The sequence below is a fragment of the Bos taurus genome, chromosome 3 (genome assembly GCF_002263795.3).
Source record: "Bos taurus isolate L1 Dominette 01449 registration number 42190680 breed Hereford chromosome 3, ARS-UCD2.0, whole genome shotgun sequence".
Classification (NCBI taxonomy): Eukaryota; Metazoa; Chordata; class Mammalia; order Artiodactyla; family Bovidae; genus Bos; species Bos taurus.
The window spans coordinates 9,824,575-9,850,112 of NC_037330.1; the positions used below are offsets into that span (position 1 = coordinate 9,824,575).

The following is a 25,538-nucleotide window of genomic DNA, read 5'->3' on the forward strand; positions in this document are numbered from 1 at the left end:
CCCCTCACCTGCCTGTCCACTCACCTCACTCCCTCTGCACCCGCTGGGCCCTCTCGTCTTAGGCGTCACTGAACTGGTTTTGGTTGTGTGTGGGAGGTGGGAGGCTGGATCCCCTGTAACACACCCGGTTCTGCAGGATCCTGTGCACCTGGGGGTGACCCTGCCTCAGGTAAAGGCGCAGGGCACAGCTCAAGAGGGGGCAGCCAGGGGAAGACCCCAATTCCCCACAGACCCCTCCCCTCCTCCTTTCAGCTCAGGAGGCCTGACGCCCTTTGAAGTCCTGGGTCCCTTTAATCTGGGGCCTCCCCTCCAGTCCCAGCATCCCCTTCCCTGGTGCCCTTTCCCACAGGTCTTGACCTGGGTGGGAGGGGGTCTGCAGGGTCAGGGAAATGAGGAGGGCGTGGGATTTGGAAACCTGCGTGTCAAACACAGTGCCCTGGGGTCAGCGCCAGCCTTCAGCTCCTGGTTACCCCTGCACCCCCAGTCTGGCTTCCCCTTCCTCTTCTCCATTTCCCCGAGGGAAGAGGCAACAAATGAGTGGTGAGGGGTGCTCCGTGGACGCCGTAAAATTGGGTGACTGTTGTCACCCCAAGGATGGGGCCAGGAGGAAGTGGAAGTTTAACAGGTGCCTAATTACAAGTCCCGCTGGCCACCCTGCGCCTCTCTCAGGATAGGGAAGAGCTTGGGGAAGGGCTGGGTGATGCCTGGGTAGGCCACTCTTTGTCACCCTGCTAATTAGGGCTCCTGGGACTCCTCCCCAAGGCGGGGACCAGGCCCCCTCCCTCCTGTAGAAATAACTCCGGCTGCTCCCCAGCAGGGCACTTGCTGCACCTTCCTGCCACCCCCGGGCAGCGTCTGGGCCCTCCGCTCCCCTTCCCTCCACCTGTCCCCACACACCCACAGCCGCCGGCCTGCAGCCACCGGCCCCAGGGATCCTAGCCCCGGCGGAGGAAGCACTGAACCTAGAGACATGGGAGTCCGAGGAGCATTCCACCTTCTGCTCGCATGCCTGAGCCCAGGTATGGGGCTGGGCAGGGGCGGGATGCCCACCTGATGCCGGATGCACAGGAGAAAGGCAATGAGGGGCTCACAGAGGAGCCTGGAAGGTGGGCTCAGATTCCCTGGCAGGGTGCTGCCCCCCTTGCCCTGCTGGGCTGGAGTTTGGATGTTGCCAAGGGGACCTCTCCCCAGGAGAGCCCTGCACTTGGTTTGGGGCATGTGTTCTTGGATGGCTCTTCATTGTGTCCGTGAACCTGTGGGGCTCACACACGTTTGTACATGCTGTGAATGGGAGCAAAGGGCTCACCAGGAGTTACTATGGGAACTGGGGGTGGGGGCTTAGGAGGAGCCTGGAAAGATCTCTTTTCCATTGGTCTGTGTGCTATCCCCAGTGGGAGGGCCTCCCACCCACCCCACTTGCCTGGAGAGGGCAGAGCCTTGGGCTGGTGGAGAATGAATGGGCTGCTTCCAGCAGGACTGGGCCCCTGCACCGTGAAAGCTCCAGGGTAGCACACAGCCTGTCCAGGGTGAGCCTGGGGAGGGCGGGGAAGGTGACTCCCAGAGCCCCCTCCCTGGGACACGCGTGGAGGGCAGGGCTCCGGACTGGACATCGAGGCTGCCTGCCCAGGATGGGGCAAGTCCTAGCAAGAGCCCATCTGTATGGGCATCGGTGGACATGGCTGAGATGCTCTCGGGGGTCAGGGTGCAGGCTGAGGGGGCACAGGGGAGGAGCTCAGGGAGCAGGGAGCATATGAGTGTCCGCCTTTCTGGCAGCAAGCCTGCAACATCTTCTCTGTCTGGTGGGAGCTGGCCTGGCTGAGCTTACCGTGGAAGCTGTGCTGTGGGGACCTGGCACATCTCTGTGTGTCGTGTGTACCTTTTGTGGGGCTGCCGTTTCTCCCCTCCCTTCCCTTCTCCTCCTTTATCTGCAGAAGGAGGGTTCATGGTTCTGGAAGCAGCTTACAAATTCACAAAGGACTTACAAGCTGAGAGTAGACAGGGCTTTTGAGGCATCTGCCCTCTTCCTTGGCAAGCCTGTCGTGATTTCCCTGCCCCTCCTCTAAGTCTCTGCACCCAACTCTTGCTCTTCCACTCTGGTCTTCTTCCATCCCCCCAGCTTCTCTCTCCTCTCACACTCCCTGGAGGTACTTCCTTAGCACCTGTGAAGGTGAGACACCAGGAGTGACTTCCCCAGGAGAGCAAGAGGGTGCAGAAAGCCTGGGAGGAGGTTGAGAGAGATTTAGGGAAACTAAAAGGCTAGGGTGAGGCTCCCTGGCCTGGGACAAAGGCAGACACTCTGCCTAGTGCAGGGTGGAGACACTCTCTTTCAGTCCATCCCTCCCTCCCAAGCCCCCTGCCCAGAATACTTACCCTCCCGCCCGGCTGGCTCCCAGGATGTGGAGAGCATTCTCTTGTTGCTTCCCCAGGGTGGAGCCTCCGCACTCTACTGAGTTCTGGCTCATCTCTGGCTTGCCTTGTGCCAGCCCAGGGCCTGGCAGATGGTGTTAGGATCTTTATCTCAGGAGTGGGCTGGTGTTAGCATGGCCTGGGGCTAGAGAAGGCATCACCAAGTCCCGTTAGAGCCCCAGCAGCTAGTCTGCCTGCTCTGGGTTACCCTGGAGGCTTGAGCAGGGGTGGGGGGCAGGTTCAGGGCATGGCTGATGGCCCAGCTGGGATCCTGAGGGGCAGGTTCAGTGATGCCTGTGGTGCTGCGGATGTTGAAAGGGCTCCTGCTGGCTCTCTAAGAACCAGGCTAAGCTTATGCAGCTTAGTCTTGAATGAACGCGCATGGGGGACTGCCAGTGTATGCAGTGGGTGTATCTTCTGGATTAATATGTACCTGTGTTTGTGTGTAGTTGTGTCTGTATGACTGTGTGTCTGTGTGGATCTGACAGTGTCTGTGTGTACAGGAAGGTGGGACTCCATAGGTAGGTATCTGCATTTTGAAGGCGTGTAAGACTGTGTCTGTGTGTTGATGTCTCTGGCTGTGACAGTGTGTAATCGTGTGTGTGTGTGAGACGCTCTCTAAGTGTGCAGGTGGTCCCGGGAGAGAGCCAGAGAAGCAAAAGCAGGATGAGCAATCGAGACCAGGGGCTGAGATGCCAAAGGACTCGCTAATTCTTGCAGAGTGAGCCAGGCTGGGCAAGGGGCCGGGGGCGAGGGGAAGGCTGGAGACTGGGAGGTGGCGTGATGCCCGCTCAGCCAGGGTTGGGGCCCTTTGGGTACCAACCCCCCAACTTCGTGTTCCTCTGTAGGTCCAACCGGTTGGGGCTAGCACTTGCCTGGGGCTTCAGGGGAGGGAGGGAGAGATCAGTCCTGAGCTTCCAGATCCTGGCTCCTCACTTGGGGCTGACTCAGTGAGGCTAGGGCTGGTAGCAGCGGGAGGGGCCCCAGGTGGAGCGAGCATGTGAAGGTGGCTATACCTGAGCCACAGGATCACACAGGGGGCATGACGCAGAGCACACAATGCCACATGCCTTCACGCAAGGCTCGCCCGTCCTATACTACAGACGACTGCGGCCTTGGTCTCAACGCCATCATGCATTGTCACACACGGATGCAGCCAAGCTCCTGGTCACAGCTGCACACAGGCACACACTATCACTCAGAGCACTTACACAGCCAGGCACACACCGTCACGTGGGCACACAGCCACAGATATGCACTGTCACACACAGACACACAGAGGACTCCAGAGGTCATGGTGTCCATCCTCCTGCCTCTGGACACGACCACTTCACTTGGTCCAGACAGATGTGGCTTTTAACCAGCCAGTCGCTTCCATCAGAGCATTTAACAACTCGACGTGCTCCACATGCCTCCACACACAGGCACACACACGCTCACACCCGCAGGTCCTGTCATGTAAATATAGAAGCAGACACTCTACCTAGTCATGTGCATAAATCTCCCTACAGTACACATAAGCAGCCACAAACACTCATAAACACACAATGTACATATGTGGACATATCCACACATGCATATATAATCATGCATACATACAAGCATTCATATTTTATTTTAAAATTTTATTATTTTTATTTTGACTGTGCTGGGTCTTCACTGCAGAACATGGGCTTTCTCGAGTTGTGGCACGTAGGCTCTAGAGTGTGTTGGCTCAATAGTCATGGTGCATGGGCTTAGTTGCCTCACAGTGCGTAGGATCTTAGCTCCTTGACCAGGTATCGCACTCACATCCCCTGCATTGGAGGGCGAATTCCTAACCACTGGACCACCAGAGAAGTCCCATATATAAGCATTCTTAATAACTATATATATACAATATACAAACAGTATAGTTGCAATTCTACACAGTTATAGAATACAGACACGCTAACACAAGTCAGCACAGATATGCATGGATCAAGTCATGCACACTCTGAGAGCAGGCCCTACTCCCTGAGGAACCCGCACTGAGGCCCGGGCTGCCACTGACAAGGAATGGTGGAGAGAAGGGAGCTAAAGCTGATCCCAAGCCCTGGTCCCGCTCCCCTTATCCCATCTGCCCTGCCTGTATCCTAGCGCTGCTGTCTGCTGTACGGATCAACGGGGATGGCCAGGAGATCCTGTACCTGGCGGAAGGTGACAATGTGAGGCTGGGCTGCCCCTACATCCTGGACCCTGAGGACTACGGTCCTAATGGGCTGGACATCGAGTGGAAGCAGGTCAACTCAGACCCCTCACATCGGGAGAATGTGGTAAGTGATTCTCTCTGGGTACGTGATTCTCCTTACTCCACACTTCATAGTATTCACTTGTTGGGCAGCTAGCACACTGCAGGGCGAATAAGAAAACCCAGCCCTTGAACTTTCCCCAAGGCTTCTCGAGAGAATGGGGCAATGGGGAGGAGCTGTGTAATTTCCAATCAAGCCAGCCAGTCAGGCCAACTCCTCCCACCCCACTCCAAAAGGAAGACAGGCACTGTCCTGGCCCGACCTTACACTTCCAGCTCAGATAGCCTTTGATTGAGTACCATCCAGCTTCTCTGTGCGCCTGTGGCTTTATTCATCTCATCCCATTTAATCCTCACATGCCCCTGGGAGGTAGCTATTAGGCAGAGAGTGCCTGATTTCATATGATCTCACACATTCTGTTAAAAGTCAGTGGATCAGGCATTATCATTCCTGTTTTTCATCCAAGAAAGCTGAGTCTCAGGGAAGTTCAGTGAATTGCCCCAGACAGCCAATCCACAAGGCCTTCCTTGGCTCTACCTGTCTCACCATCTCTGTTTTCTTCTCTTCACAGTTCCTTAGTTACCAGGACAAGACGATCAACCATGGCAACCTCCCCCATCTGCAGCAGAGGGTGCGCTTTGCAGCCTCAGACCCCAGCCAGTACGATGCCTCCATTACCCTCTCGAACCTGCAAGTCTCCGACACAGCCACCTATGAGTGCCGGGTAAAGAAGACCACCGTGGCCACCCGGAGGGTCATCATCACCGTCCAAGGTGTGAGCAGGCTCCTCTGGGATCCCCTTCCCCAGCCTTCAGAATCAAGGGTGGCCTGGCCACCCTGAGCCTGGCTCTGCCTCTTGGCTGGGCCCTGGCTCACAACTATCCTCTTCCCTGTAGCGCGGCCTGCGGTGCCCTTATGCTGGTCTGAGGGCCACTTTACACACGGCAATGATGTGGTGCTGAAGTGCTTCGCCAATGGGGGCAGCCCACCTCTCACCTACAAGTGGGCCAAGATCAGCGGGCATACTCACCCCTACCGGGCTGGGTCTTACCATTCTCAGCACAGCTTCCACTCTGAGCTCTCCTACCATGAGTCTTTCCACAGCTCCATCAGTCAAGGTGAGGGGGCCTTGGGAGAGGGGAAGATGGGGATGCTGGGTCCCGCTGGGGCTCCCCTAGGTCATCAGCGGCACCAGCTGTGGGAGACTCCTCCTTGGAGCCTGTTCCAGAAGCTGCTATAGAGGGAAGAAGAGAAGGTAAAAGGGGAGAGTCAGTCGAAAGCAGCATGACTAATTCAGAAAGAGCATGGTTTCAGATAGAGCTGGGTTTGCATTCTGGCTGGACCGTGACTGGCAGCAAGGCTCAGGCAAGTGGCTTGGCCTCTCTGTGCTGTGGTTTCATTCTACGGTATATGAGAAGGGAATGCTAAGGGCCATCCTCCAAGCGCGTGTGAGAATTACACGGGATGAGGTGTGTAAAGCTGCTGGCACAGAGAGATGCTGACTGGTACTCACAATCAAAGACGATCAGAGCTGGAAGGAGCCTTAGAATTCCTCTGGTCTAACCTGGTCCTCACTGCACAAATGAGGAGACCGAGGCTCAGGGAGGGGGCATATTTCCCCAAGGTCAGAGAGTGAAATCATGGTTTCTTTCCTGTTGCTGGGAAAGGGGCCTTCCTTGCCTCTCTTTCAGCAGGGGAAGGTGACTCACCTGGACACAGTGGGGTGGACTTGTGTGTGTACACACACCCTCCTTCCATGGGCCATCCCGCAGTGGTCTAGGCTGGGGTCAAGCTCTCAAACACCAAGCCCCTTGGCCTCACCATTGCCCTCTGATGCTCCTTCAGTTTCAGGCCTGAACAACGGTGACCTAGTGTTGAAGGACATCTCCTACAAGGATGATGGGCTGTATCAGTGCACAGTGGCCAACCACGTGGGCTACAGCGTGTGTGTGGTGGAGGTGAAGGTCTCAGGTGGGTGCAGGCAATGGCTCCTTGGCTGGGAGGGTTGGATGGGAGGAACCTGGGCTGTATTTTGGAGTCTCAGCAGGATCAGCCTTATGGGTCTCATCAATGCATATAGCTCTGCCAAGGTCAGCCAGGAAGCCCTGGGAGAAACATGCAAATATGAGGAGTTAACTTGCCTCTCCCCATATATTCCTCCCTGTGTGTCCAAGGGCCCTATCTCCTGGGTCCCCCATCCTTTTTCATACAGAAGTCCTGTGCTTGCCACTCCGGGTTAGCCAAGCACCTGCTAGGCTGCAGAAAGCCTGACTAGTCTCTACTTCTCTCCCCAGACACCCGGCGCATAGGAATCATCATCGGCGCAGTGCTGGGCTCTTTGCTCGCGCTGGGCTGCCTCTTGGTGGGCATCTGGGGGCTCGTCTGCTGCTGCTGCGGGGGCGCCGGGGTCGGCGGCGGCTCCCGCGGTGCCTTCGGCTACGGCGGCGGGGTCGGCGGCGGGGTCGGCGGAGGGGCCTGCGGCGACTTGTCTAATGAGATCAGGTAAAACCTGATGCATGCTGCATGCTGCTGCGCGGCAGGGGACCGGCGCCCTGCTCCCTCTCACCCCTGCCTACCACCGGCCGGCTGGGACCCCCACCCCCACCCTGCCTACCATCGCCAAGGAGTGCTGGGACCAGAGCATGTCAACCGGCCACTCATCGCATGGCTTTTCTCTTTCCTCTTCCCCTGCCAGTCTTCACTTCTGCTCTCCTGCCCTCCATCTCCTTCGCGTCTTTGCACCTCTCTGTCTTGTCTAGACTGTAAGCTCCTGGAGGGCAGGGCCTGTATTTTTCACTTTTCCCTTGTATCGCGCCGGTGAGAATTCTTGGACATGCCTATTTAAGAAGAGTTCATTAATATTAAGAATAGTGCTAACAACTTATATTAGAAACAAACTAGAAATAAAAATAGTACAAGACTAGTAGTGCTAATGACTGCAATACCCTGGGGATGGAGAAAAAGATGGAGAAGATTAAGAGAGGAGAGATGAGAAAAGAGGAAGAGAGAGGGCAAGGTCAGGGTTAAGGAAGGAAAGAAGGTCAGGGAAAGCAGCTCCTTCTGGGTCTCCAAGGTTCCCTTTCTATCAGAGCCGGTGGTTCTGCGAAAACATGAGAAGGGGACAGGAGGGCGCCTAGATGGGGCGGCCTGCCCTGCCGTGGGCTGTCCGGACATGTGTGGACAAGCCCCGTCCGGAGGAGGATGGGGACGGTGGCTCCGGGAACGCTGCGGAGCCGCGGGTCAGGAAGGGGCAGAGAGGAGAGTAGGTCGAGGCTGAAGCTGAGAGGCGAGGGGAGGCGGAGGGAGGCGCGGGAGACGAGAGACTGCCAAGAGCCCCCGGCTCTGCCCAGGCCGTGCCCACGCCCCGCCGCGGAGGAGCCCGCTCACCCGCCCGCCTGTTGTTTTCCACAGAGAGGACGCCGTGGCGCCGGGGTGCAAGGCCAGCGGGCGCGGCAACCGCGTCACCCACCTCCTGGGGTACCCGACGCAGAACGTCAGCCGCTCCCTGCGCCGCAAGTACGCGCCTCAGCCCTGCGGCGGCCCGGAGGACGTGGCCCTGGCGGCCCGCCCCGCCCCCGCGGCCGCCGCCTGCGAAGCGGGCCCCTCGCCGGTCTACGTCCAGGTCAAGAGCGCCGAGCCCGCCAGCAGCACCGCCGAGGGGCCGCTGCAGAGCAAGGACGGCCTGCTGGTGTGAGCGCGCGCCGCTGGGCTGCGCCCCGGCTGGGAGTGGGGCGCGGGGCTCTCTGCTCGCAGCTGGGGACGCGCTCCGGCCGGCGCCGACCTCGGCTGCTCCCGGCCGCGCGGCGGCTGGGGGCTGAGGACGTTTCCCTCGGGAACTGAGTCGAACGGCTGAGCCTCCTTCTCTAAACGTAGGAGAGGGCGGGAGACGGCACAGAAAGGCCATTCGGGCCCTCTTCTCATCCTTGGAGCCCCAGGCTCGTGGAGAGGGAGAGAGGAGGAAGTCCGAGAGCGCACGAGGCCGGTGGCCAGTGTCCCCAGCCAAGGCAGAGAGCCCCGGGGGCTGGGTGGGTGGGGATCTGGACTGAATTGTGAGTGTGAGATCTGAGCTCCGAGGCAGCAGAGTTAGCACAATAAAGAAAATTTAAGATTCGAGACTGAGGTGGCTGTGGTTCCACGGAGGTTTGGGCATGGGGTCAGGGTGGTGGGCCATGCTCAGGGGTAGGGGAGGAGTCTTTGCTTCCTGTTGTCCAGTATCATTTCCTGAACATGTCCCCCTTACCCTCCTTGATCGGGAGCAGTCAGAGCCGGAAGGGCCTGTCTAATCCTACCCTTTCCCGAGACGGAGACTCCTCAGGCTTGATTTTCAATCCAGAATCCTGCTTTTCTCTTTTATTCCAGAAATCAAAAGAGAAAACAAGGAACGGGCAGGCATGACCTCTCTGAATATTCCCTGACCATTCTCAGCATCTTTCTTCCGTCTCCTCTCACCTAGCAAATCCTGACTTCCTGATCTCTCCCAGATGTATGCCATCCTTTTCAACAACTAGGAAGGGTTTCAGAGCCCTACTCTGGGGTAGAAAGACTAAGTTCATCTAACCTAGCCCCCTTTTTAATGGAAAGGGGATTGACATTTATTGGGCACCCTCTGAATGCCAGGTGCTTTCTGATATTTCTTCTTATGTAATCCTGTGAGGTGCAGTATCCCATTATATAGATGAAGCAACTGAGGCTCACAGGTATTAAGTATCTTAACCAAGGTCACAGGTAATAACAGGCGTGTTTGACTCTCAGACTGATGCTGTTTCCCTGACATTTGAATTCCTTCTTCTACATTCCTGACAAAAGATACTTCAACCTCTTCTTGAATACCTGCAGTGGCACCTCCCAAATCAGTCCTTTTGGCCTCTGCCTGTCAGAGATATGTTTCTCCTGTTGAACTCAAATTGGGTCCCCGCATTGTTTTTATCCCTTGGTCCAAGTGCTACTCTTCGTGAGCCCTAAGCATCACATTCTCAATTCAGCTGCCTCTAATGGACCAAGTGGCTGTACTCCACGCTGGATGATTGCAACAGGCACACGACTGGAGCTGTGCCTGGTTTAGGGGTTGAGGGTCTTCTGAGGACAATAATAGTACTTCAAGGTCACTCTGCTCTACCTGCTTCTGTCCAGCCACCTGCCTCTGAGAGCATAGCACTTCCTTTTCTTTGTCTTTTTTTTTTTTTTTGCCTTTTTTTCTCTTAAGGAGAAGCTGGGCTCCTGAAGTCTTTCTGCTTCTACCCTGTGGCCATGTGAACTGTGGGGAATGGATGGACCTCGGAGTTTGTTGATAGAGGAAGCTCTGAAACCTTGCTTGGTTGTACGTAACTAGGAAACCTTTCTTGTTGGCTTGGGTACTTGCAAAAGGGTAATGGCGTCTCTGGTTCTGCCTTGATAGAGTTTGGGAAGAGAAAGGAGAGATGACACTTACCTGGCAGGGGCCACACCGTGATCATGAAGGTGGTTTTTCCAGGGCGAGGCTCACCCATTGCACTCGGGATGTGCTGCCCCTGTGATTTACTCAAATGTGGGAAACTCGATGGCATAATTTGTGCTGGGGGGGACTGCATTCACACTTTCTCCTGAAGAAAAACAAAAGAAAGGAGAGATGATGGTGGAACAGAGGGAGCCAGGGAGAGATGTCTTAGAGTGGGGGTGGGGGGATGGAGGGTGGGGTTGGGGGGGAGGTGGGGATTCTTGAGGATGGATGGGGACACAAGGGGAGGGAGTAAGGGGACTAAGTGAGGGGAGCAGAGAACTGCAGGAACCATCTCTTCCTCATTTATTTGGAGACATTTAACAGCACCTGTAGGATGATTTGTTCATAGAACTGTAGGATGCTGGGCCTGGCACATTTTTGCCCTTAGGCTGGGGATTGAATAGGGTGATTTGGGGAGGGCTCTCCCAGTCTGAGACCCTCCAGCTCAGCTCCCTGCAAGGAAGTGAGGTACAGAGGCAGCCAGCTGTGCAGGTTGTGTTGAATGACATCATCTTCCCCATTCCAGGAACCAGGGAGCCATGCTCAGACTTAGCCTTCCTTTGAAGGGTGAGAACAACAAGGTGCTGGCAAGAAAAGCTCATTAAGAAGCAGTAAGAGATTTTAGAGAGACTTTGGAAACAACTTTCGGCAGGGTGACTCAACAGGGAAGCCCAGGAAGTTCCTAAATCCCTAAATAAATGATCACTGTACTCATCACCTCTGGATGAGAAAGGATGGGAGTTTCTGCTCTGAAGGTTTTGCTTCAGGGACACTTTGGGCTTTTTCATTTCTCCTGCTTGAAACCTTGTCAGTATTGGAGAACATTTATGGTGGTAAATGTTTACGAGTGGTTTTGGGAGTGAAGTTGAGCATGTTGGGGGCCAAAAGGCCCTAATGTGTATCATTTGCTATTGCCCTGATGTAAACTCCCCCACCATGGCTGACTTCAGGCTGCCGATGTGATGTCCTTGCAGTGGAGTCAGGAGAAATGTACACTATCACACCATCTCTGCAGAAGTAAATAACCTCAAGAATTAAGACAGTCATGAACTGTAGCAGACTAATTGGGATAGGGTGAATTTTGAATGCTTATCTCCTGTGTCTCAGCAGAATTCATTTAATTGTAAATTTTTATACTTTTATTTTTAATAATGGTTGCATTTAACAACTGACTTGCCAAACTTAGGCAGACCATATCTGCAAGCTGGCAGAGGGCTGTGCACACAAATGTTGCTTCAAGCGAGGGAATCTTAAGTGCAGTCTCAAGTTTTCTCTTTTTTTCCAGAGACACACAGAGCACCCACTTCCTAGTTCTGCCTTTTGGCATCCCAGCCTTGCCAAAACTGAATTCTAGTTTCTCTAGTCAATGAAAAATTACTCAGACAGTTTATGTGTCCTTGGTAACCATCAACAACATAACTTCCCATCCACATATCTTCCGTGAATGGCTCTCCAACCCTGAGAAATCTACTCACGGGACATCCTGAGTCCTTCCTGAGTCCGTTCCCTCTCTGATCCTCTTATTCAGGTTTTAGGAAGTCATTCTCTACTCATCCTCTATTATGTCCCGAAAACGTAACTGTGTGAAACCCCAGTGGTTTTTCTTCTGTGCTTCTGGTAGAATAACTATGCTTGCTGCCCCATTACATTTCAATTACTCTAGGCCCAGTCACACTGCGTGACTCTATGGAGGGATTAATTGTTTCCCCTGCTTTGCTGGAAACAAAGGGGTTTGAAGAGCTAATTACTCAATCACAGCTTAGGCAGCATTCTTTTGGAGGTTTAGCCCTGCCCCCTCTGCTTCCCAAGGGAGCCTCGGGTGAGGCTCTGGAGTTCATGCTCTTCCTCCATCCAGTCCATCTGGAGGACTCATTTAATTTATTCCTGCTGTGTGGAAACAAAATGGATTCCATTTAGTTCCTTGCAGTTACATTAGAAGAACACGCTGAACGGCAAAGAGCGTTGAGAGACATGGGACTGTGCAGGTGAGGAGATGGTGGTGGTTTTGGAGGATCTAGAAGAACATGGGCCAGGTCACTGCCTGCCAGCAGGGAGCGGACAAAACAGCCTCCCGCCACCCATCTGCCACCTGTGGCCATTGCCCTCAGCAGCCTTCCTGGATTTATTTTATTTTACTTATTTTATTCCAGATGTATTTTAGAAGGACAGAGGATGGAACACTGTTAGGGAGGAGACCAAAGCCCTTGACAAAGGCAGGACACTTAGCAGAGGAGGGTGAAGGTGAAACTGTCGAGCTTATTTTTGTAGCAACTGAGTTTGAGGTGATGGTGGACCCATACTGGCTAGCTTGGGGAGAAAAGAAAGAAAGGAAGGAGGAAGAAAACGTGTAGTAAATATTTGTGATTTAGTCATGTCCACGTATGTGGTGTTGGAGAAGACTCTTGAGAGTCCCTTGGACAGCAGGGAAATCAAACAAGTCAATCCTTGTTTGAAGGAAATCTACCCTAAATATTCATTGGAAGGACTGATGCTGAAGTTGAAACTCCAGTACCTTGGCTACCTGATGTAAAGAGCTGATGTTGGGAAGATCAAGGGCAGGAGGAGAAGGGGACAACAGAGGATAAGATGGTTGAACAGCATCACTGACTCAATGGACATGAGTTTGAGCAAACCCCAGAAGTTGGTGACGCCTGATGTATTGTAGTTTATGGGGTCGCAAAGAGTTGGACACAACTAAGCAGCTGAACAACAACAACATAAGAAAAAGCCCTAGTTTTGGAGTCAGACAGACCTGGGTTCCTTATTATTAATAAGTTCCCAAAGCTCAGTTTCTTCATCTGTGAAATGGAATAGTAAGAGGCTATTTTGTGTGACATGGTTTTAACAGAGCCTGGTACATAGTAGGGGCTTCCCTCATAGCTCAGTTGGTAAAAAAAATCTGCCTGCAATGCAGGAGACCCTGGTTCAATTCCTGGGAAGATCCAGTGGAGAAGGGATAGGCTACCTACTCCAGTATTCTTGGGCTTCCCTTGTGGCTCAGCTGGTAAAGAGTCTCCCCACAATGTGGGAGACCTGGGTTGGATCTCTGGGTTGAAAAGCTCCTCTGGAGAAGGGAAAGGCTACCCACTCCAGTCTTCTGGCCTAGAGAATTCCATGGACTGTATGGTCCATGCGGTCGCAAAGAGTCGGACACAACAGAGTAGGGGCTCTGCAAATGGTTGATCCCAAGCCCCTAGTCCTCAATGTGTAATTTCAGAGGAGGGCAGACCCGGAGGCAGCGATTTAACCACACAGAGGTCAAGGTTGGAGGCTGAGGTAGTGGGAGGTCCACAAGGAGGGGGAAAGAGTGAGGAGAAGCCTTGGGATTGAATCTGGAGATGCTCAGCATCTAGGGGATTAGGTGAGCAGCCCAGGGCCCAGCGAGTAGTAAAGCAGGAGAACCAGGCCTGGCCTCTGAATCCTGGAACACGTGTGCATATATTAATATTGACGGCAATCCTCCTGAGCAATAGTGATGCTAATAATAACAGGAAGCACCTGAAACACAAGCTCAGCAGGCCCGAGCCAGGCCTGAGGATGAGCTGCCAGGATTCTCAGCGCCGCCTCCCGGGACCAGGGTGTGGCCTCTGTGACCTTTCACCTCTGCCTGCTCGCAGCTCCTGGGGATCAGGCCACATCAACTGCCTCCCTGGGCCCGGTGCCGACTGTGGCGCCCCTTGGAGGACTGACCTGATGGCCCCTCCCGCAGAGTATTCACCCAGCTCTCCCAAAGCTGAGGAGGTACCCTCCCAGCAGAGGGCACGGAGATTTTCTTCAACATTTTTGGGAGAATCAGCTCCATCTTGAAATAGAGCCCCTTTTGTGCACTACAGGCCCCGCTTGCTGCCTGTCAGGCCCCACAGACACCTCCTGGTCAGGGCACCCCTCCCCGCTGCCCACCTTCTGCCTGGATGCCACTTGCAGCCATGGGGTGCCTGCCCTCCCTGCTGTGACTTGCCTGAACTTGCAAGTGGCTCCCCTTGCAATGCTCAATGCTCGGATTCAGCTCCCAACCCCAGCTACAGCCCCAACCCCCACCTGGACTCAGTCCTTTGGTAGAGGCTGTTTTCCTTGCCTGTAACCCTCTCCTCCTCTCACATCCTCTTTCTCATCCTGCATCAGTTCTTCAGAAAGGCGCCCTAACTATGTCCTGTTCTATGATGGCAGTCTCCCAGATAAAGGGAAGTGGTGTTGACTTTGCTTTCTCTGCCCTGTCCTGGGAATTTCCTGCATCCTCTCGCCTCCATCAGATTAGGCTTCCACTGAGGTCAGGGCTGTGTCACCTCTTTTCTCAACATCTGCTCCTTTCAAGAGTTCAGAACCTCTCCATGAGCTGACCTTCCTTGAACTTAGTGTGATGGATGACTATCAGACAGAAAATCAACTCCTCCCCCAACTTGGGGTGACAATAGCCAATGCCCCCGATGACTTCATGGGCACATGATGGAAAAAGCCACAAATATCCCCCAGATCCTTCCCAAAAGTGCATGTGAAAACTGTCCTCCCTAAAAGGGCCTGGAAGCCAATAAGCAGAGTCAGGCAGGACCTGGGAAATCTCTGGTCCAGGGCAAGTGGACATCTGGCATGGCTCTGCTGAACAGGTCAAGCTGCCCCAGTTCCTTGGACTAACAGGCTCCTTAGGAAGCTCTTTCCTATACAGTGTGCAGGCTTCCCGTTCAGTTTATTAAGGACTTGTGGAGATAGATTGCTGCCATTAAAAAACTGAGCAACAGGTTCTTGGGCAGGAGCCTGATCTGCAATGATAACATTGTTCCTGTGGGGAAATAAGATTCCTTCCTTTCAGTACCCATTAGCCTTTCTAGGAATGTATCACTCAGTTAGAGAAAGTGACGAAGGAGGGTGGGAATCATCTCCCAGTTGGCCGCTACCTTTCTATCTATCCATCCATCTAAAATGGATATGCCCAATGACCTCTGTTTAGTCCTGAATGGCTGGGGTCTTTCCTTCATTTGCATAGCTTGTCCCTATACTGCTGCTCCTGAGTGTGCAGCAGCAGCAGCAGCAGATTGTCTCTAATTGTTGCATACATTGTACCTTGAGAACTGCCTGTCCATTTATCTTTATATCAAATCTGAGTGTCTGGCCAGTATATACTTAGAGTCATTGTCTGAAAAATAATGTTAATAAAAAATAGTATACCCCAAATATGTAAATAAAATTGATATGCCTATAAAACTCAAATTTATCCACCCAGGCCAGGCCTCTCTCCCACAATGCACACTCCCCTACCTACTTAGATATGTAACAGACATCTCAAACTCAGCATGCCCCAAACCCTGCCCCTGATCCACTTCCCCCAGCATCTTGCCCACTGCAGTTGATAGCCAGTATGTCTTTTCTTAAAACCTTTCTTACACTCACCTGTCTCCCCAACACATCCCATCTGAGGAACTGTCTCCCTTCAGAGTGGATCCGACTTCTGACCAGCCTCTCGTCCACCACTGTTACCTGCCGACCCCCAGCCACCATCATCTCCTGCCTGGGTTACAGCAATAGTGACTCCATGCATCCCCCTGCTTCTCCCGCTTTTCACTTGCACTTACTCTCAATGGAGAAGCCAGGGTGATACAGAATCTTCCAGTTGGACACGTTTGGCTTCCTTGCTGAGGGGCTGTCTGAAGCATGGTCACTTTTGTCCACCTGTATGTCCCCAGCTTCTGCGTTAGCCACTTAGCGCATTACAGCTTACTGTGTGTCGGTGATGGGACCAGGGCATTAAACCTGACCCTCCCAGGGTCTCCCAGCCTCCCTAGGGAGATCATTAATCCATTTGGAAAAATTGCAGAGTGAGGCGCATGATTATTGATCCAGCTTCATGCAAAGCTGGGAGAGGTGATACTCTGAGATCCCTTGAAGGAGGGTTTCTTAGAGAAGGAGGGCCTAGGGCTGGACTTCAGAACTTCGACTGGAGAACAAGGTGGATAAAGGGATATATTCTAGTCTGGGAGGTAGGGGAAGAACCTGCAAAAATGATCAAAGTGCACGAGCTCGTCGGATTCAGGGACAGGCAAAGGTGGGTCTGTCTGGAATGGAGGGTGTGGGCTGGGGCTGCTAATTGCTGAGTCATCTCATCTTAAGGACTCCCAGGGCGGGGCTGGGGGACAGGGGAGGTGGGGTGTGTGTGTCAGCTGGTATGCTCCCCGGTAAGGGGTGTGCCCTCTTCCGTGCTCCAGACTGAGGACCCTTACGTCTTCTGCTGAAAATGACCACGAAGCCTCATCTGTCCAACACTCCAGCTTCCTCTCCATCTTCCCCAGACTTCCCTGACATTCTTCTTAGCTTTAGCATAAAGGACTTGGCTGACTCAGTTCTCCAGGAATGGGGCTGTGCTCTGACGGCAGCATTAAAGCCATGTTGGTTCCCGAGAAAGAGGCAACTTGGTGATGAGACGTTTGTGTGTCCCTCAGACTGGGTGCTCAGACAGCCTCATAGGAGACTGTGAGTCAGGGGAAGGATTTTTACCACGGTCGGTGATGACCAGATGGCCACAGCTTCAAGGGACGGTGCACAGCAGACCACTAGTGCCCTCCTCTCCCGGCCCAAGGCCCTGACTCATGCTGCCCCCGACTCTTGGCCTTGTCCTCCCTCTGCCTAGGTACCCACTGGCCCTTCGGAAAGATAAGAATCATTCCAGGTTCAGAGCACTAGGTACCCAATGATGATCTCTGCTTTGACCTTGCTTCAACTCTGGGGCCGAGAGCCCCCTGCTGGCAGGCACCGGTCTCCATCCCGGGAAGCTCTCCTTTCCCCAGCCAGCCTGATCTGAGGGGGCTCCTCTCCAAGTCCCCTTTCCTGGGCACCCCTCGCTTCACCCTCCACTGCCCTCACAAAAGGATGCCCTGAGCAGGTTGTCAAGACTGATCTCTGCAGGACAATCATGGTGTCTGGCAATGACTCCTGTGGTGAGCTGCTCTTCTCTGACCAGGACACTGGCTCTTCTTGGAAGGGCTCCCCTGAGACCTCACTGGGGCTCTCCCTGGACAATCTAGATTGGACTCTGAATGCTGTGGGGTGGGTTGCATTCAGAGAATGTTGGGGTCCAGGGTGGCCCCTCATGGCCAGTGAGGTATCTCCAGCTCACCCTCATCATTATCAACCTCGAGTCTCGAATGTTTCAGGGCTTTCTGGGGTGAGTAGGCAGGACTCAGGCCAGGTGGCAGAGAAGCAAACAAGGACAGGATCAGCCAGGGCAGTTTGTGCCGAGCGTGCTGTGGGAGGCCCTGTCTGCCTGAGATGTCTTACCGTCCCTACAACCTCAGGTTTGTGTTGGGGTCTAGAATGTAATTCTGGATCTGAATGGAGAAATTTACTAATTACAGGCATGAAACAGCTGTCCTGAGAGGGAGTGGATCCAGGGAAGAGGGGTCAATGGCTTCTCTTCCTTAAATCGATTTACATTTAAATTATAAGGTTGCATTGTTTGAAATTACCTACATTTGAGCATTCTATTTTCACATGATTTCACACAATACATTGTTCAGCCTCCAAATGTCTTGTTCCTTTTAAAGTCCTATTCCCTGATAATTTAGGGACAATTAACTTCCCCCTAAAACTTACCCTTCTTTCTGTATTCCCAGTTTGGGTAAGTGGCGCCTCTACCTGCCTTGTTCCTCAGGTCTGACATCCTGCCCAAGTACCCCTCACATATCCCCAAATCTTGTGGTGGCTCACACAGAAAAGAATCTGCCCGCAATGTGGGGAACCCAGGTTCAATCCCTGGGTTGGGAAGATCCCCTGGAGAAGGGATGGCTACCCACTCCAGTATTCTTGCCTGGGAGATCCCATGGACAGAGGAGCCTGGTGAGCTACAGTCCATGGGGTTGCACAGAGTCGGACACGACTGAGCTATTAACGCTTTTCACACACTTTGTCTGTTCTAGCTCCTAGATATTTCTCTAGTCCATCCACTTCTCCCCCACTACGCTTGTGCACCTCAATTCCAAGCTGTCATCACATTTTGCCAGGATCCCTGCACTAACTTCATCTTCCCGCATTCACCCTCCTCCCCCCAAAACCACTCCCCACCCGCGCCCCGCCCCGTCCCTGCAATCCATTCTTCACAAGGCCCCCAGAGGGAGCTTTTAAAAATGTAAGTCTGATTAATGTAAGTCTGATTATGTCATTTCCCTTCTTAAAACTCTTCAGTGGCCTCCTTTTACTTTAAGAATTAAATTTTAAATATTACCATGTCCTACCAGACCCTGCATGCTCTGATCTCTGTTGCTTCTCCCAGAGTCCCCCTTGCTCATTACCCTCCGTCCTTCAGACGTTCATATGTGCCAAGGTCTTTCTAGAAGGACCTCTGCTCTCTTATCCTCTGCGTGGAGGACCTCCCTACTTTGCATCACTAAGTACTGTCCATGCCGGTCTCAGAGGGAATGTCCCTCCTCAGACAGGGCCCTGGGGGTTGCCCCTTACCAGCTCTATTCTTCTCCTTCATTATTCTTGCTCACAATGTTCAGTTCTTTTTCTCTCTAGAGCTCAGCACAGTTTTAATTAAATATTTGTGTGTGTTTGTTTCATCTCTCTCTCTCAATTAGATGGAAGCTTCCTGGATGCGGAACTCTCTGTCTGTCCTACTCACAGCTGTATTCCCAGCATCTCTAGCATGGAAGCTGCCCAGGAGAGAGGTGCTGAGTGATGAGCTGGAGACACACGGCTCAGTCTTGCAGGAAATTAGGGGCTGTTGTTCCCCCACATGATTCCAGAACAGTTTGATTCTGTGCTGCAGTGTGAGCTGGGGCTTGCTGTTCATCATGGGGCGGCAGGCGGAGGGTCTCACTTCAGGAGCTGGATGGGAATCACGACAGAAAAAAAATGATTGTGGTCCAGTGGCTAAGACTCTGAGCTCCCAATGCAGGAGCCCTGAGTTCAATCCCTGGTCAGGGAACTAGAGCCTGCCATCTGCAACTAAGAGCCGGCACAGCAAATAAATAAGTAAATAAATAAATAGAAAAAAAAGTCCAGTGAGGGGGGTCCCCATATTCAGGCCCACTGTTAACTTTTATAATGATAAATAAGGCTAACAAATAGTTACATAAAACATGTCCTAGCTTCTTCCTTTGACACCTACCTATACTTTCCAAATGGCCTGGAAGGCTAGAAATCTTGGACTAATGGGATTTCATACCAGAACTTGGAAGCATAGAAGAACTGGCCCTTTGCCCCAGAACCAAGGCCAGCTCACTCTTGTTGGGAGTTTTAATCTTCAGCGAGTAACACAGGAACAGAAAACAGGACAGATTTACTCCATGGTAGTGCCTAAGGAGGTGGTCCTGAGGCCTGCGCTCTCCAAGGCCTCCTGGCTTCATCCTTTCCACGGCCAGGTTGGTCAGGATTTTCTTTAGTTCTCTGAGTGGGCTGAATGTTTATATTCCTCCAAATTCGTGTGCTGAAATCTAATCCCTAGTGTGATGGTATTTGGAGGTGAGAAGTTTGGGAGGTGATTAGGTCCTGAGGATGGAACCCTCAGGAACAAAACCATGCATGTGTGATCAGTCATATTTGACCCTTTGGGACACCATGGACTGTAGCCCACCAGCCTCCTCTGTCCATGGGATTTTCCAGGCAAAAATACTGGAGTGTGTTGACCATTCAGGAATAGAATTAGTGCCCCTAAAAAGAGACCCCAGAGAGATCCCTCACCCTTTCTGCCATGTGAGGGCCCAGCAAGAAGACTGCTGTCTGTGACTCAGGACTCTGGCTCTCACCAGACACTGAATCTGCTGGTGTCTTGATCTTGGTCTTCCCCGCCTTCAGAAACATAAATCAGTTTCTAGTGTTTATAAGCCACCTAGACTGTCATGTTCTTTTATAGCAGCTTAAACTGACTATGACACTGAGTTACCCAGAAGTTTTTAATAAATTCCTTTTCCTGCCTTAGTTAGAACCAGAGTTGGTTTCTGCTGCTTGCTTCTGAAGATAGCATCCCTTTATTCTTAAATATTTTGAAGAATGTGATGTTTTAACTGCTGTATGTATTGCATTCGCTTATTTGGCTGGTATCCTGTTGTTTTGTGCTTTCCTGCCAATAGCATTACTATTTTTGACCTATTTCTCCTTTTTTTCAGTTCTGATGCATTTCCTGAGCACTTACTTAGCAAAATGGCAGAAGCAGGCAAGCTGGAGTAACTATTCTTTATAGGAAGTATGGCTTGTTTTTGACACCTTGGTGGAATCCTTTCATCGTGCATTTTCCCCACTGTTTACTCATTCATTAACTTAGAATTCATTCTTAAGACTGGGAGGAACTTAATGTTGTTGGGAGGATCCTATGGTTTGTCTAGGGCAGGAATGGCATCTTGGCTTCCAGCTTCAATTGATTGGTCAGAGTTACATGAGTGTTGCATGAAGATTCAGTGGGAAAAGTGTGTCATAATTAATTCTCTGGATTTGACATGGTCACAGAAAGCAGAAGTCTGGATATATGTACTATATATTTGTCATTCCCAATCTAATGCAACTTCCCACCTCGTCTGAGAAGTCTCTGGTCTATAATATTACTCTGAGACGGTTTCTGCTTAAGCATGTTCATTGGAACAGATCATTTCATGTTTGGATTTCTCCATTTGTTATTAAGTTCTTCCCTGGGAGTATGGTGCAGGTAAGGGGCTCGGCTGGTTTAGATAACCTAAAGCTAGCTCTGACTCTGCCACCTACCAGTTATATGACTCTAGGGAGTAACAGTCTCTCTGAGTCTTGGTTTTCCACCTGAGAAATGAAAAACTTGAACTGAGTAACCACAAAGTTTCCTTCCAGGTTTAAGATCCTATTATTCATATGAGTCAGTATCTGCCTCACAGAGACATGTTCCATGTGTTCACTTACACAACCAGGCTTCTGTGAGAGCTCTTCAGATATTGGCCTTCTGAGTTTTCTGTTCTTGCTAAACATGACCAGTTTCTTTAATCATGCCTGATATGATGAGGTTTCCAGACTTTTCACCATTCTGGTTATTCTCCTGTGGACATGAGTTTTCCAGTGTCTCCCTGGAGGTGTGGCTCCCAGAACCAGACCTGGGCTAGTGGTGCAGTGGGATATCCCCACTCCTTAGCCATGTGCTCAGCCTCCTGGCCAATGGGACCCACGCTGACCAGTGCACAGTCCACTAAAACTTCCTGAATCTAGGGCTATATGTTTTAGAGGCCCTCCTTCAAGCTGCCTGCAGAACAGATGCAGGGGGCCATGGAGTCATATCTCACCAGAGATGGTGCTTCCCCGAAGACCAGTAAGTAGCCAAGTGCTGATGAACTGAACATGTGCTACTTCTTGATAAACACAGAAGAAAGATTTGCCAGAGATGTCGTTAATGTTTGCAGTGGTTGGTTTTAACTGATCAATTTTTAAAATTGAAGAATAGTTGATTTATAATATTATATATTTCAAGTGTACAAGACTGCAATTCAATATTTTATAGGTTATACACCATTTAAAGTTATTCTAAAATAATGACTATACTTTCCTATGCTGTGCAGTATATCCTTGTAGCGTATTTATTTTATACACAGTAGTTTGTGCTTCTTAATTCTCTACCTTTACCTTGCCCCTCTCTCCTTCCTTCCCAGTGTTTTTTTTTTGGTTGTTCTTTAAATGAGGCATTGGGTGCTCATATCTCCACTGGTGAAAAAATGTGTCTCTGACCCTTCTCTTTTTCTATTCTGCTCCCCACTCTCATTCTCTCTGACTTTGTGGTACATGACTCCTTTGCCTAAGTGGCTCTTGTATTTACACAGAAGGACAGGTGCGAAGGTTCTTGCTCACAGGAAATACAAGGAAAACAAGGAAAAACAAATGCAGACTTGGAGAGGATTCTGCTTTGTCCATGAGCCTATTAGAGATGATGATGCCAAAATCATTACGGGAGGACTCTGACCCTCAAACAGAAGAGGGCCCTCTGGCTTCCCTAACCCCAGGGACAGGACGTTCTGAAGACCACAGAATCCCAAGTGCTGTGGCCCTGCACCATCACTATGGCCCTCCCTTTTCCTTCCCCACTCCCTTTGTTTTGACCCAGATGCCCTGGCCTCTTCTCTGCTCATCGTAAACCCCAATCATGATCCCACTTCAGGGCCTTTGTATCTTCTGCTTTCTGGAATGTTCCTTACCCAGGCACTTCGTGGCTTACTCCACTGCATTTGGACTTCTGTTCATACATCACCCCATTTGTTCTCTGAGGTCCCCTTCTCCCCAACACACCATTCTCTTGTCATCTACTCTGCCATCTACTGTCTTAGCTTTCTTAACAAAGCCTATCCACATGTGACATGTGCTTATTTATATTATCTAGAATATAAATTCCATGAAGAAAAGACATTGCTTTATTCACTACTGATTCCCCAAGGCCTTGAAGTATACCCAGCACATGCTGTGCCCTCAATATTTGTTCTTATGTGACGTCAATCCCAGTGCTTATCAACACAAACACTCTTCTCACAGAAGCACTTTGAGGTTTTCAGTAGCTGGTTAATTAAGTCCACCAGTGGGCAAGTGAGTCACTGGGGATGGGAACGTCCATTGATTTGAGAAGCGTGGATTTGTTCAAAGGCTCTGGTGTACCACACTACAAACCCACCATCTACATAAAGTCACCAAGGGTTACTGTGTGAAGGGAGAACTGTGAGTTCCACCTCATCCAGAGCTGCTCTGATCTGAGGCGAGGCCCCCGAGATGAAGGCAAGAGAGAAGGTGAGTGGTGTGTGTGTGTTTCCCCCATACAACCACCGTGGCTCATTGCTAGATCTTGGGCTTTCTCTTTCACATCAGTTTTAGAGACCAAGGCCAGTTTTGCATGACTCATTGACCAGGCAAGGGGAATGCCCCTGGGGGGCTGTGGGAGCAATATCAGCTGCCGTGGCCACGTGCACCATTCAAGCGGACTTGGAAGAAGGTGATGAGGGAGTAGTGGATGCAGAAGAAGTGTGAGGTCTAGGAGAAGCCGTTGAGCAGCAGAGGACCTCTGAGCAGAGCCAACAGACAGGGAAATTCCAGGATCAGTCGAGCGAAGGAGTGGCCATGTGACTCTAGAGGCCAGTTGAGCTGACCATTTGTCCAAGGTGAAGTGACTGCCCAGGAACTGGGGAGAAGAGGGAAGCTCCTTGCACAGAGCTGACATCCTGAGTGGAGGGATTAAAGCATCCCTGGGAAAATACTTCAAAATCTATCCCTGTTTCTTCAATGCTTCCTTCCTCTATTATCAAGACTTGCGTGACGTCCCAGAAAAAAGTCCTATTACACCTGGGAGGAAGTAACTCTGAACCTTACCATTTACTAATTCCTAAGTGTCATGTACAGGGGTGAGAGTTGGACTGTAAAGAAGGCTGAGCGCTGAAGAACTGATGCTTTCAAACTGTGCTGCTGCGGATGACTCTTGAGTATCCCTTGGGAAGCAAGGAGATCAAACCAGTCAATCTTAAAGAAACTCAACCCTGAATATTGTTCGGAAGGACTGATGCTGAAGCTGAAGCTTCAATACTTTGGCCACCTGATGCGAACTGGAAAAGACCCTGATGCTGGGAAAGATTGAAGGCCGAAGGAGAAGAGGGTGACAGAGGATAAGATGGTTAGATAGTATTACCAATTAACTGGACATGAACTTGGGCAAACTCCAGGAGATGGTGAGGGACAGAGAAGCCTGGTGAGCTGCAGTCTATGGTGTCTCAAAGAGTCAGAACTGACTTGGTGACTGAACAACAACAAGTGTAAGTTTAGCTCTTCAATTCTTTTTTTTTCCCCAGTGACTGCTCAGTGGCAGGCTGTGTTTTGCAAAGCTGGCTGCAATAATACCTTCCCTCCCACATGCGCTCCTTTCGAAGTGACCTTGAACATCTTTCCATTGAGTGGTGAGTCCCTTGAACTTGGATCATCTGTGCTTGCATCTGAAGATGAACATGACAGATACTAGGATGCCTCAGCACACTTTCCCTCCACAGTTTCCCTTCTGCTTAGCTTTTCCTGGATCCTCCCTCTCTCAGGGTCAGACAGAGACACTTTTTCTGAGCTGAGCTGCTTTTCTTCAAGTTGTGCAAGAACTTCCTGTTGGCTGGGCAATTTTTTATTTTTTGACTGTGCACAGCCTACGAGATCCCAGTTCCCCAACCAGGGATTGAACCCGTGCCTCCTGCAGTGGAAGCATGGAGCCCTAACCACTAATCTGCCAAGGAAGTCCCATGGCTGGGGCAAATTTAATCTCTCTTTTTCTGATCACTGTGCTAGACAGTGAGGAGAGAATCTCAACCCCCCTCCCCACCCCAGCTCCTGCAGGAGGCATGATAGTTAGTCTTAGGGTGAAGATGTCAATTAAAACTATGTTACCTGCAAAATGTCACCCATCCCAAGCAAGAGATGTCAACCATCCTTTGATCATCTAGAACTGTAAATTACCTATGAGGACCATGAATTTGGATGACCTGCAAGTCCTTCAAGGCCAGAAAGAGAAACCCTTGACCCCCATTTCTCTTCATCAGGTTCTAGACCTTTTCTTATGATAATTCCTTGGCTTGGGGGAACCATCAGGGTCTCAGATAACAGGGGCTGGAATTGGGACTGGAAGTAGGTGATTTTCTAATGTCTTTTAGAGGCTGGGACCCAGGCTGGAGGTAATCCTTTGATGCTGGCTGGTTAATAGTTGTATTAGTCTTCTCAGTTCAGTTCAGTTCAGTTGCTCAGTCGTGTCTGACTCTTTGCGACCCCATGAATCGCAGCACGCCAGGCCTCCCTGTCCATCACCAACTCCCGGAGTTCACTCAAACTCACGTCCATCGAGTCCGTGATGCCATCTAGCCATCTCATCCTCTGTCATCCCCTTTTCCTCCTGCCCCCAATCCCTCCCAGCATCAGAGTCTTTTCCAATGAGTCAACCCTTCGCATGAGGTGGCCAAAGTACTGAAGTTTCAGCTTTAGCATCATTCCTTCCAAAGAACACCCAGGACAGATCTCCTTTAGAATGGACTGGTTGGATCTCCTTGCAGTCCAAGGGACTCTCAAGAGTCTTCTCCAACACCACAGTTCAAAAGTATCAATTCTCCGGTGCTCAGTTTTCTTCACAGTCCAACTCTCACATCCATACATGACCACTGGCAAAACCATAGCCTTGACTAGACGGACCTTTGTTGGCAAAGTAACGTCTCTGCTTTTGAATATGCTATCTAGGTTGGTCATAACTTTCCTTCCAAGGAGTAAGTGTCTTTTAATTTCATGGCTGCAGTCACCATCTGCAGTGATTTTGGAGCCCAAGAAAATGAAGTACGACACTGTTTCTACTGTTTCCCCATCTATTTCCCATGAAGTGATGGGACCAGATGCCGTGATCTTTGTTTTGTGAATGTTGAGCTTTAAGCCAACTTTTTCGCTCTCCTCTTTCACTTTCA

The 25,538-nt window shown here is 51.3% G+C and overlaps 1 protein-coding gene, 1 long non-coding RNA gene and 1 other non-coding gene across 5 annotated transcripts; 2 read left to right on the top strand and 1 right to left on the bottom strand.

Annotated features, from left to right (window-relative positions):
• The first annotated feature begins 728 nt into the window (after window positions 1-728).
• VSIG8 (V-set and immunoglobulin domain containing 8) lies at window positions 729-8,789 on the top strand. 2 transcript variants are annotated; one of them, XM_010802760.4, is made up of 7 exons: window positions 729-1,019; window positions 4,525-4,700; window positions 5,248-5,449; window positions 5,573-5,794; window positions 6,522-6,647; window positions 6,971-7,178; window positions 8,088-8,789. In XM_010802760.4, the coding sequence occupies exons 1-7, from the start codon at window positions 971-973 to the stop codon at window positions 8,368-8,370; spliced, it is 1,266 nt and encodes a 421-aa protein (XP_010801062.1). In that variant the 5' UTR covers window positions 729-970; the 3' UTR covers window positions 8,371-8,789. The 2 variants fall into 2 exon arrangements, with proteins under 2 accessions (XP_010801062.1, NP_001192802.1); NM_001205873.1 differs by having other exon boundaries at window positions 837-1,019; window positions 6,528-6,647; window positions 8,088-8,370.
• Window positions 4,011-6,528, bottom strand: LOC101903248 (uncharacterized). 2 transcript variants are annotated; one of them, XR_805288.4, is made up of 3 exons: window positions 6,386-6,528; window positions 6,190-6,250; window positions 4,011-5,910 (listed from the first exon to the last, which is right to left on the bottom strand). It is a non-coding gene; the product is annotated as an uncharacterized lncRNA (long non-coding RNA). The 2 variants fall into 2 exon arrangements; XR_003033922.2 differs by having other exon boundaries at window positions 4,011-6,250.
• A 1,307-nt stretch (window positions 8,790-10,096) lies between the features above and the next one.
• Window positions 10,097-10,258, top strand: LOC112446136 (U1 spliceosomal RNA). The gene has a single exon (XR_003034207.1). It is a non-coding gene; the product is annotated as a U1 spliceosomal RNA (small nuclear RNA).
• Window positions 10,259-25,538: the final 15,280 nt, after the last annotated feature.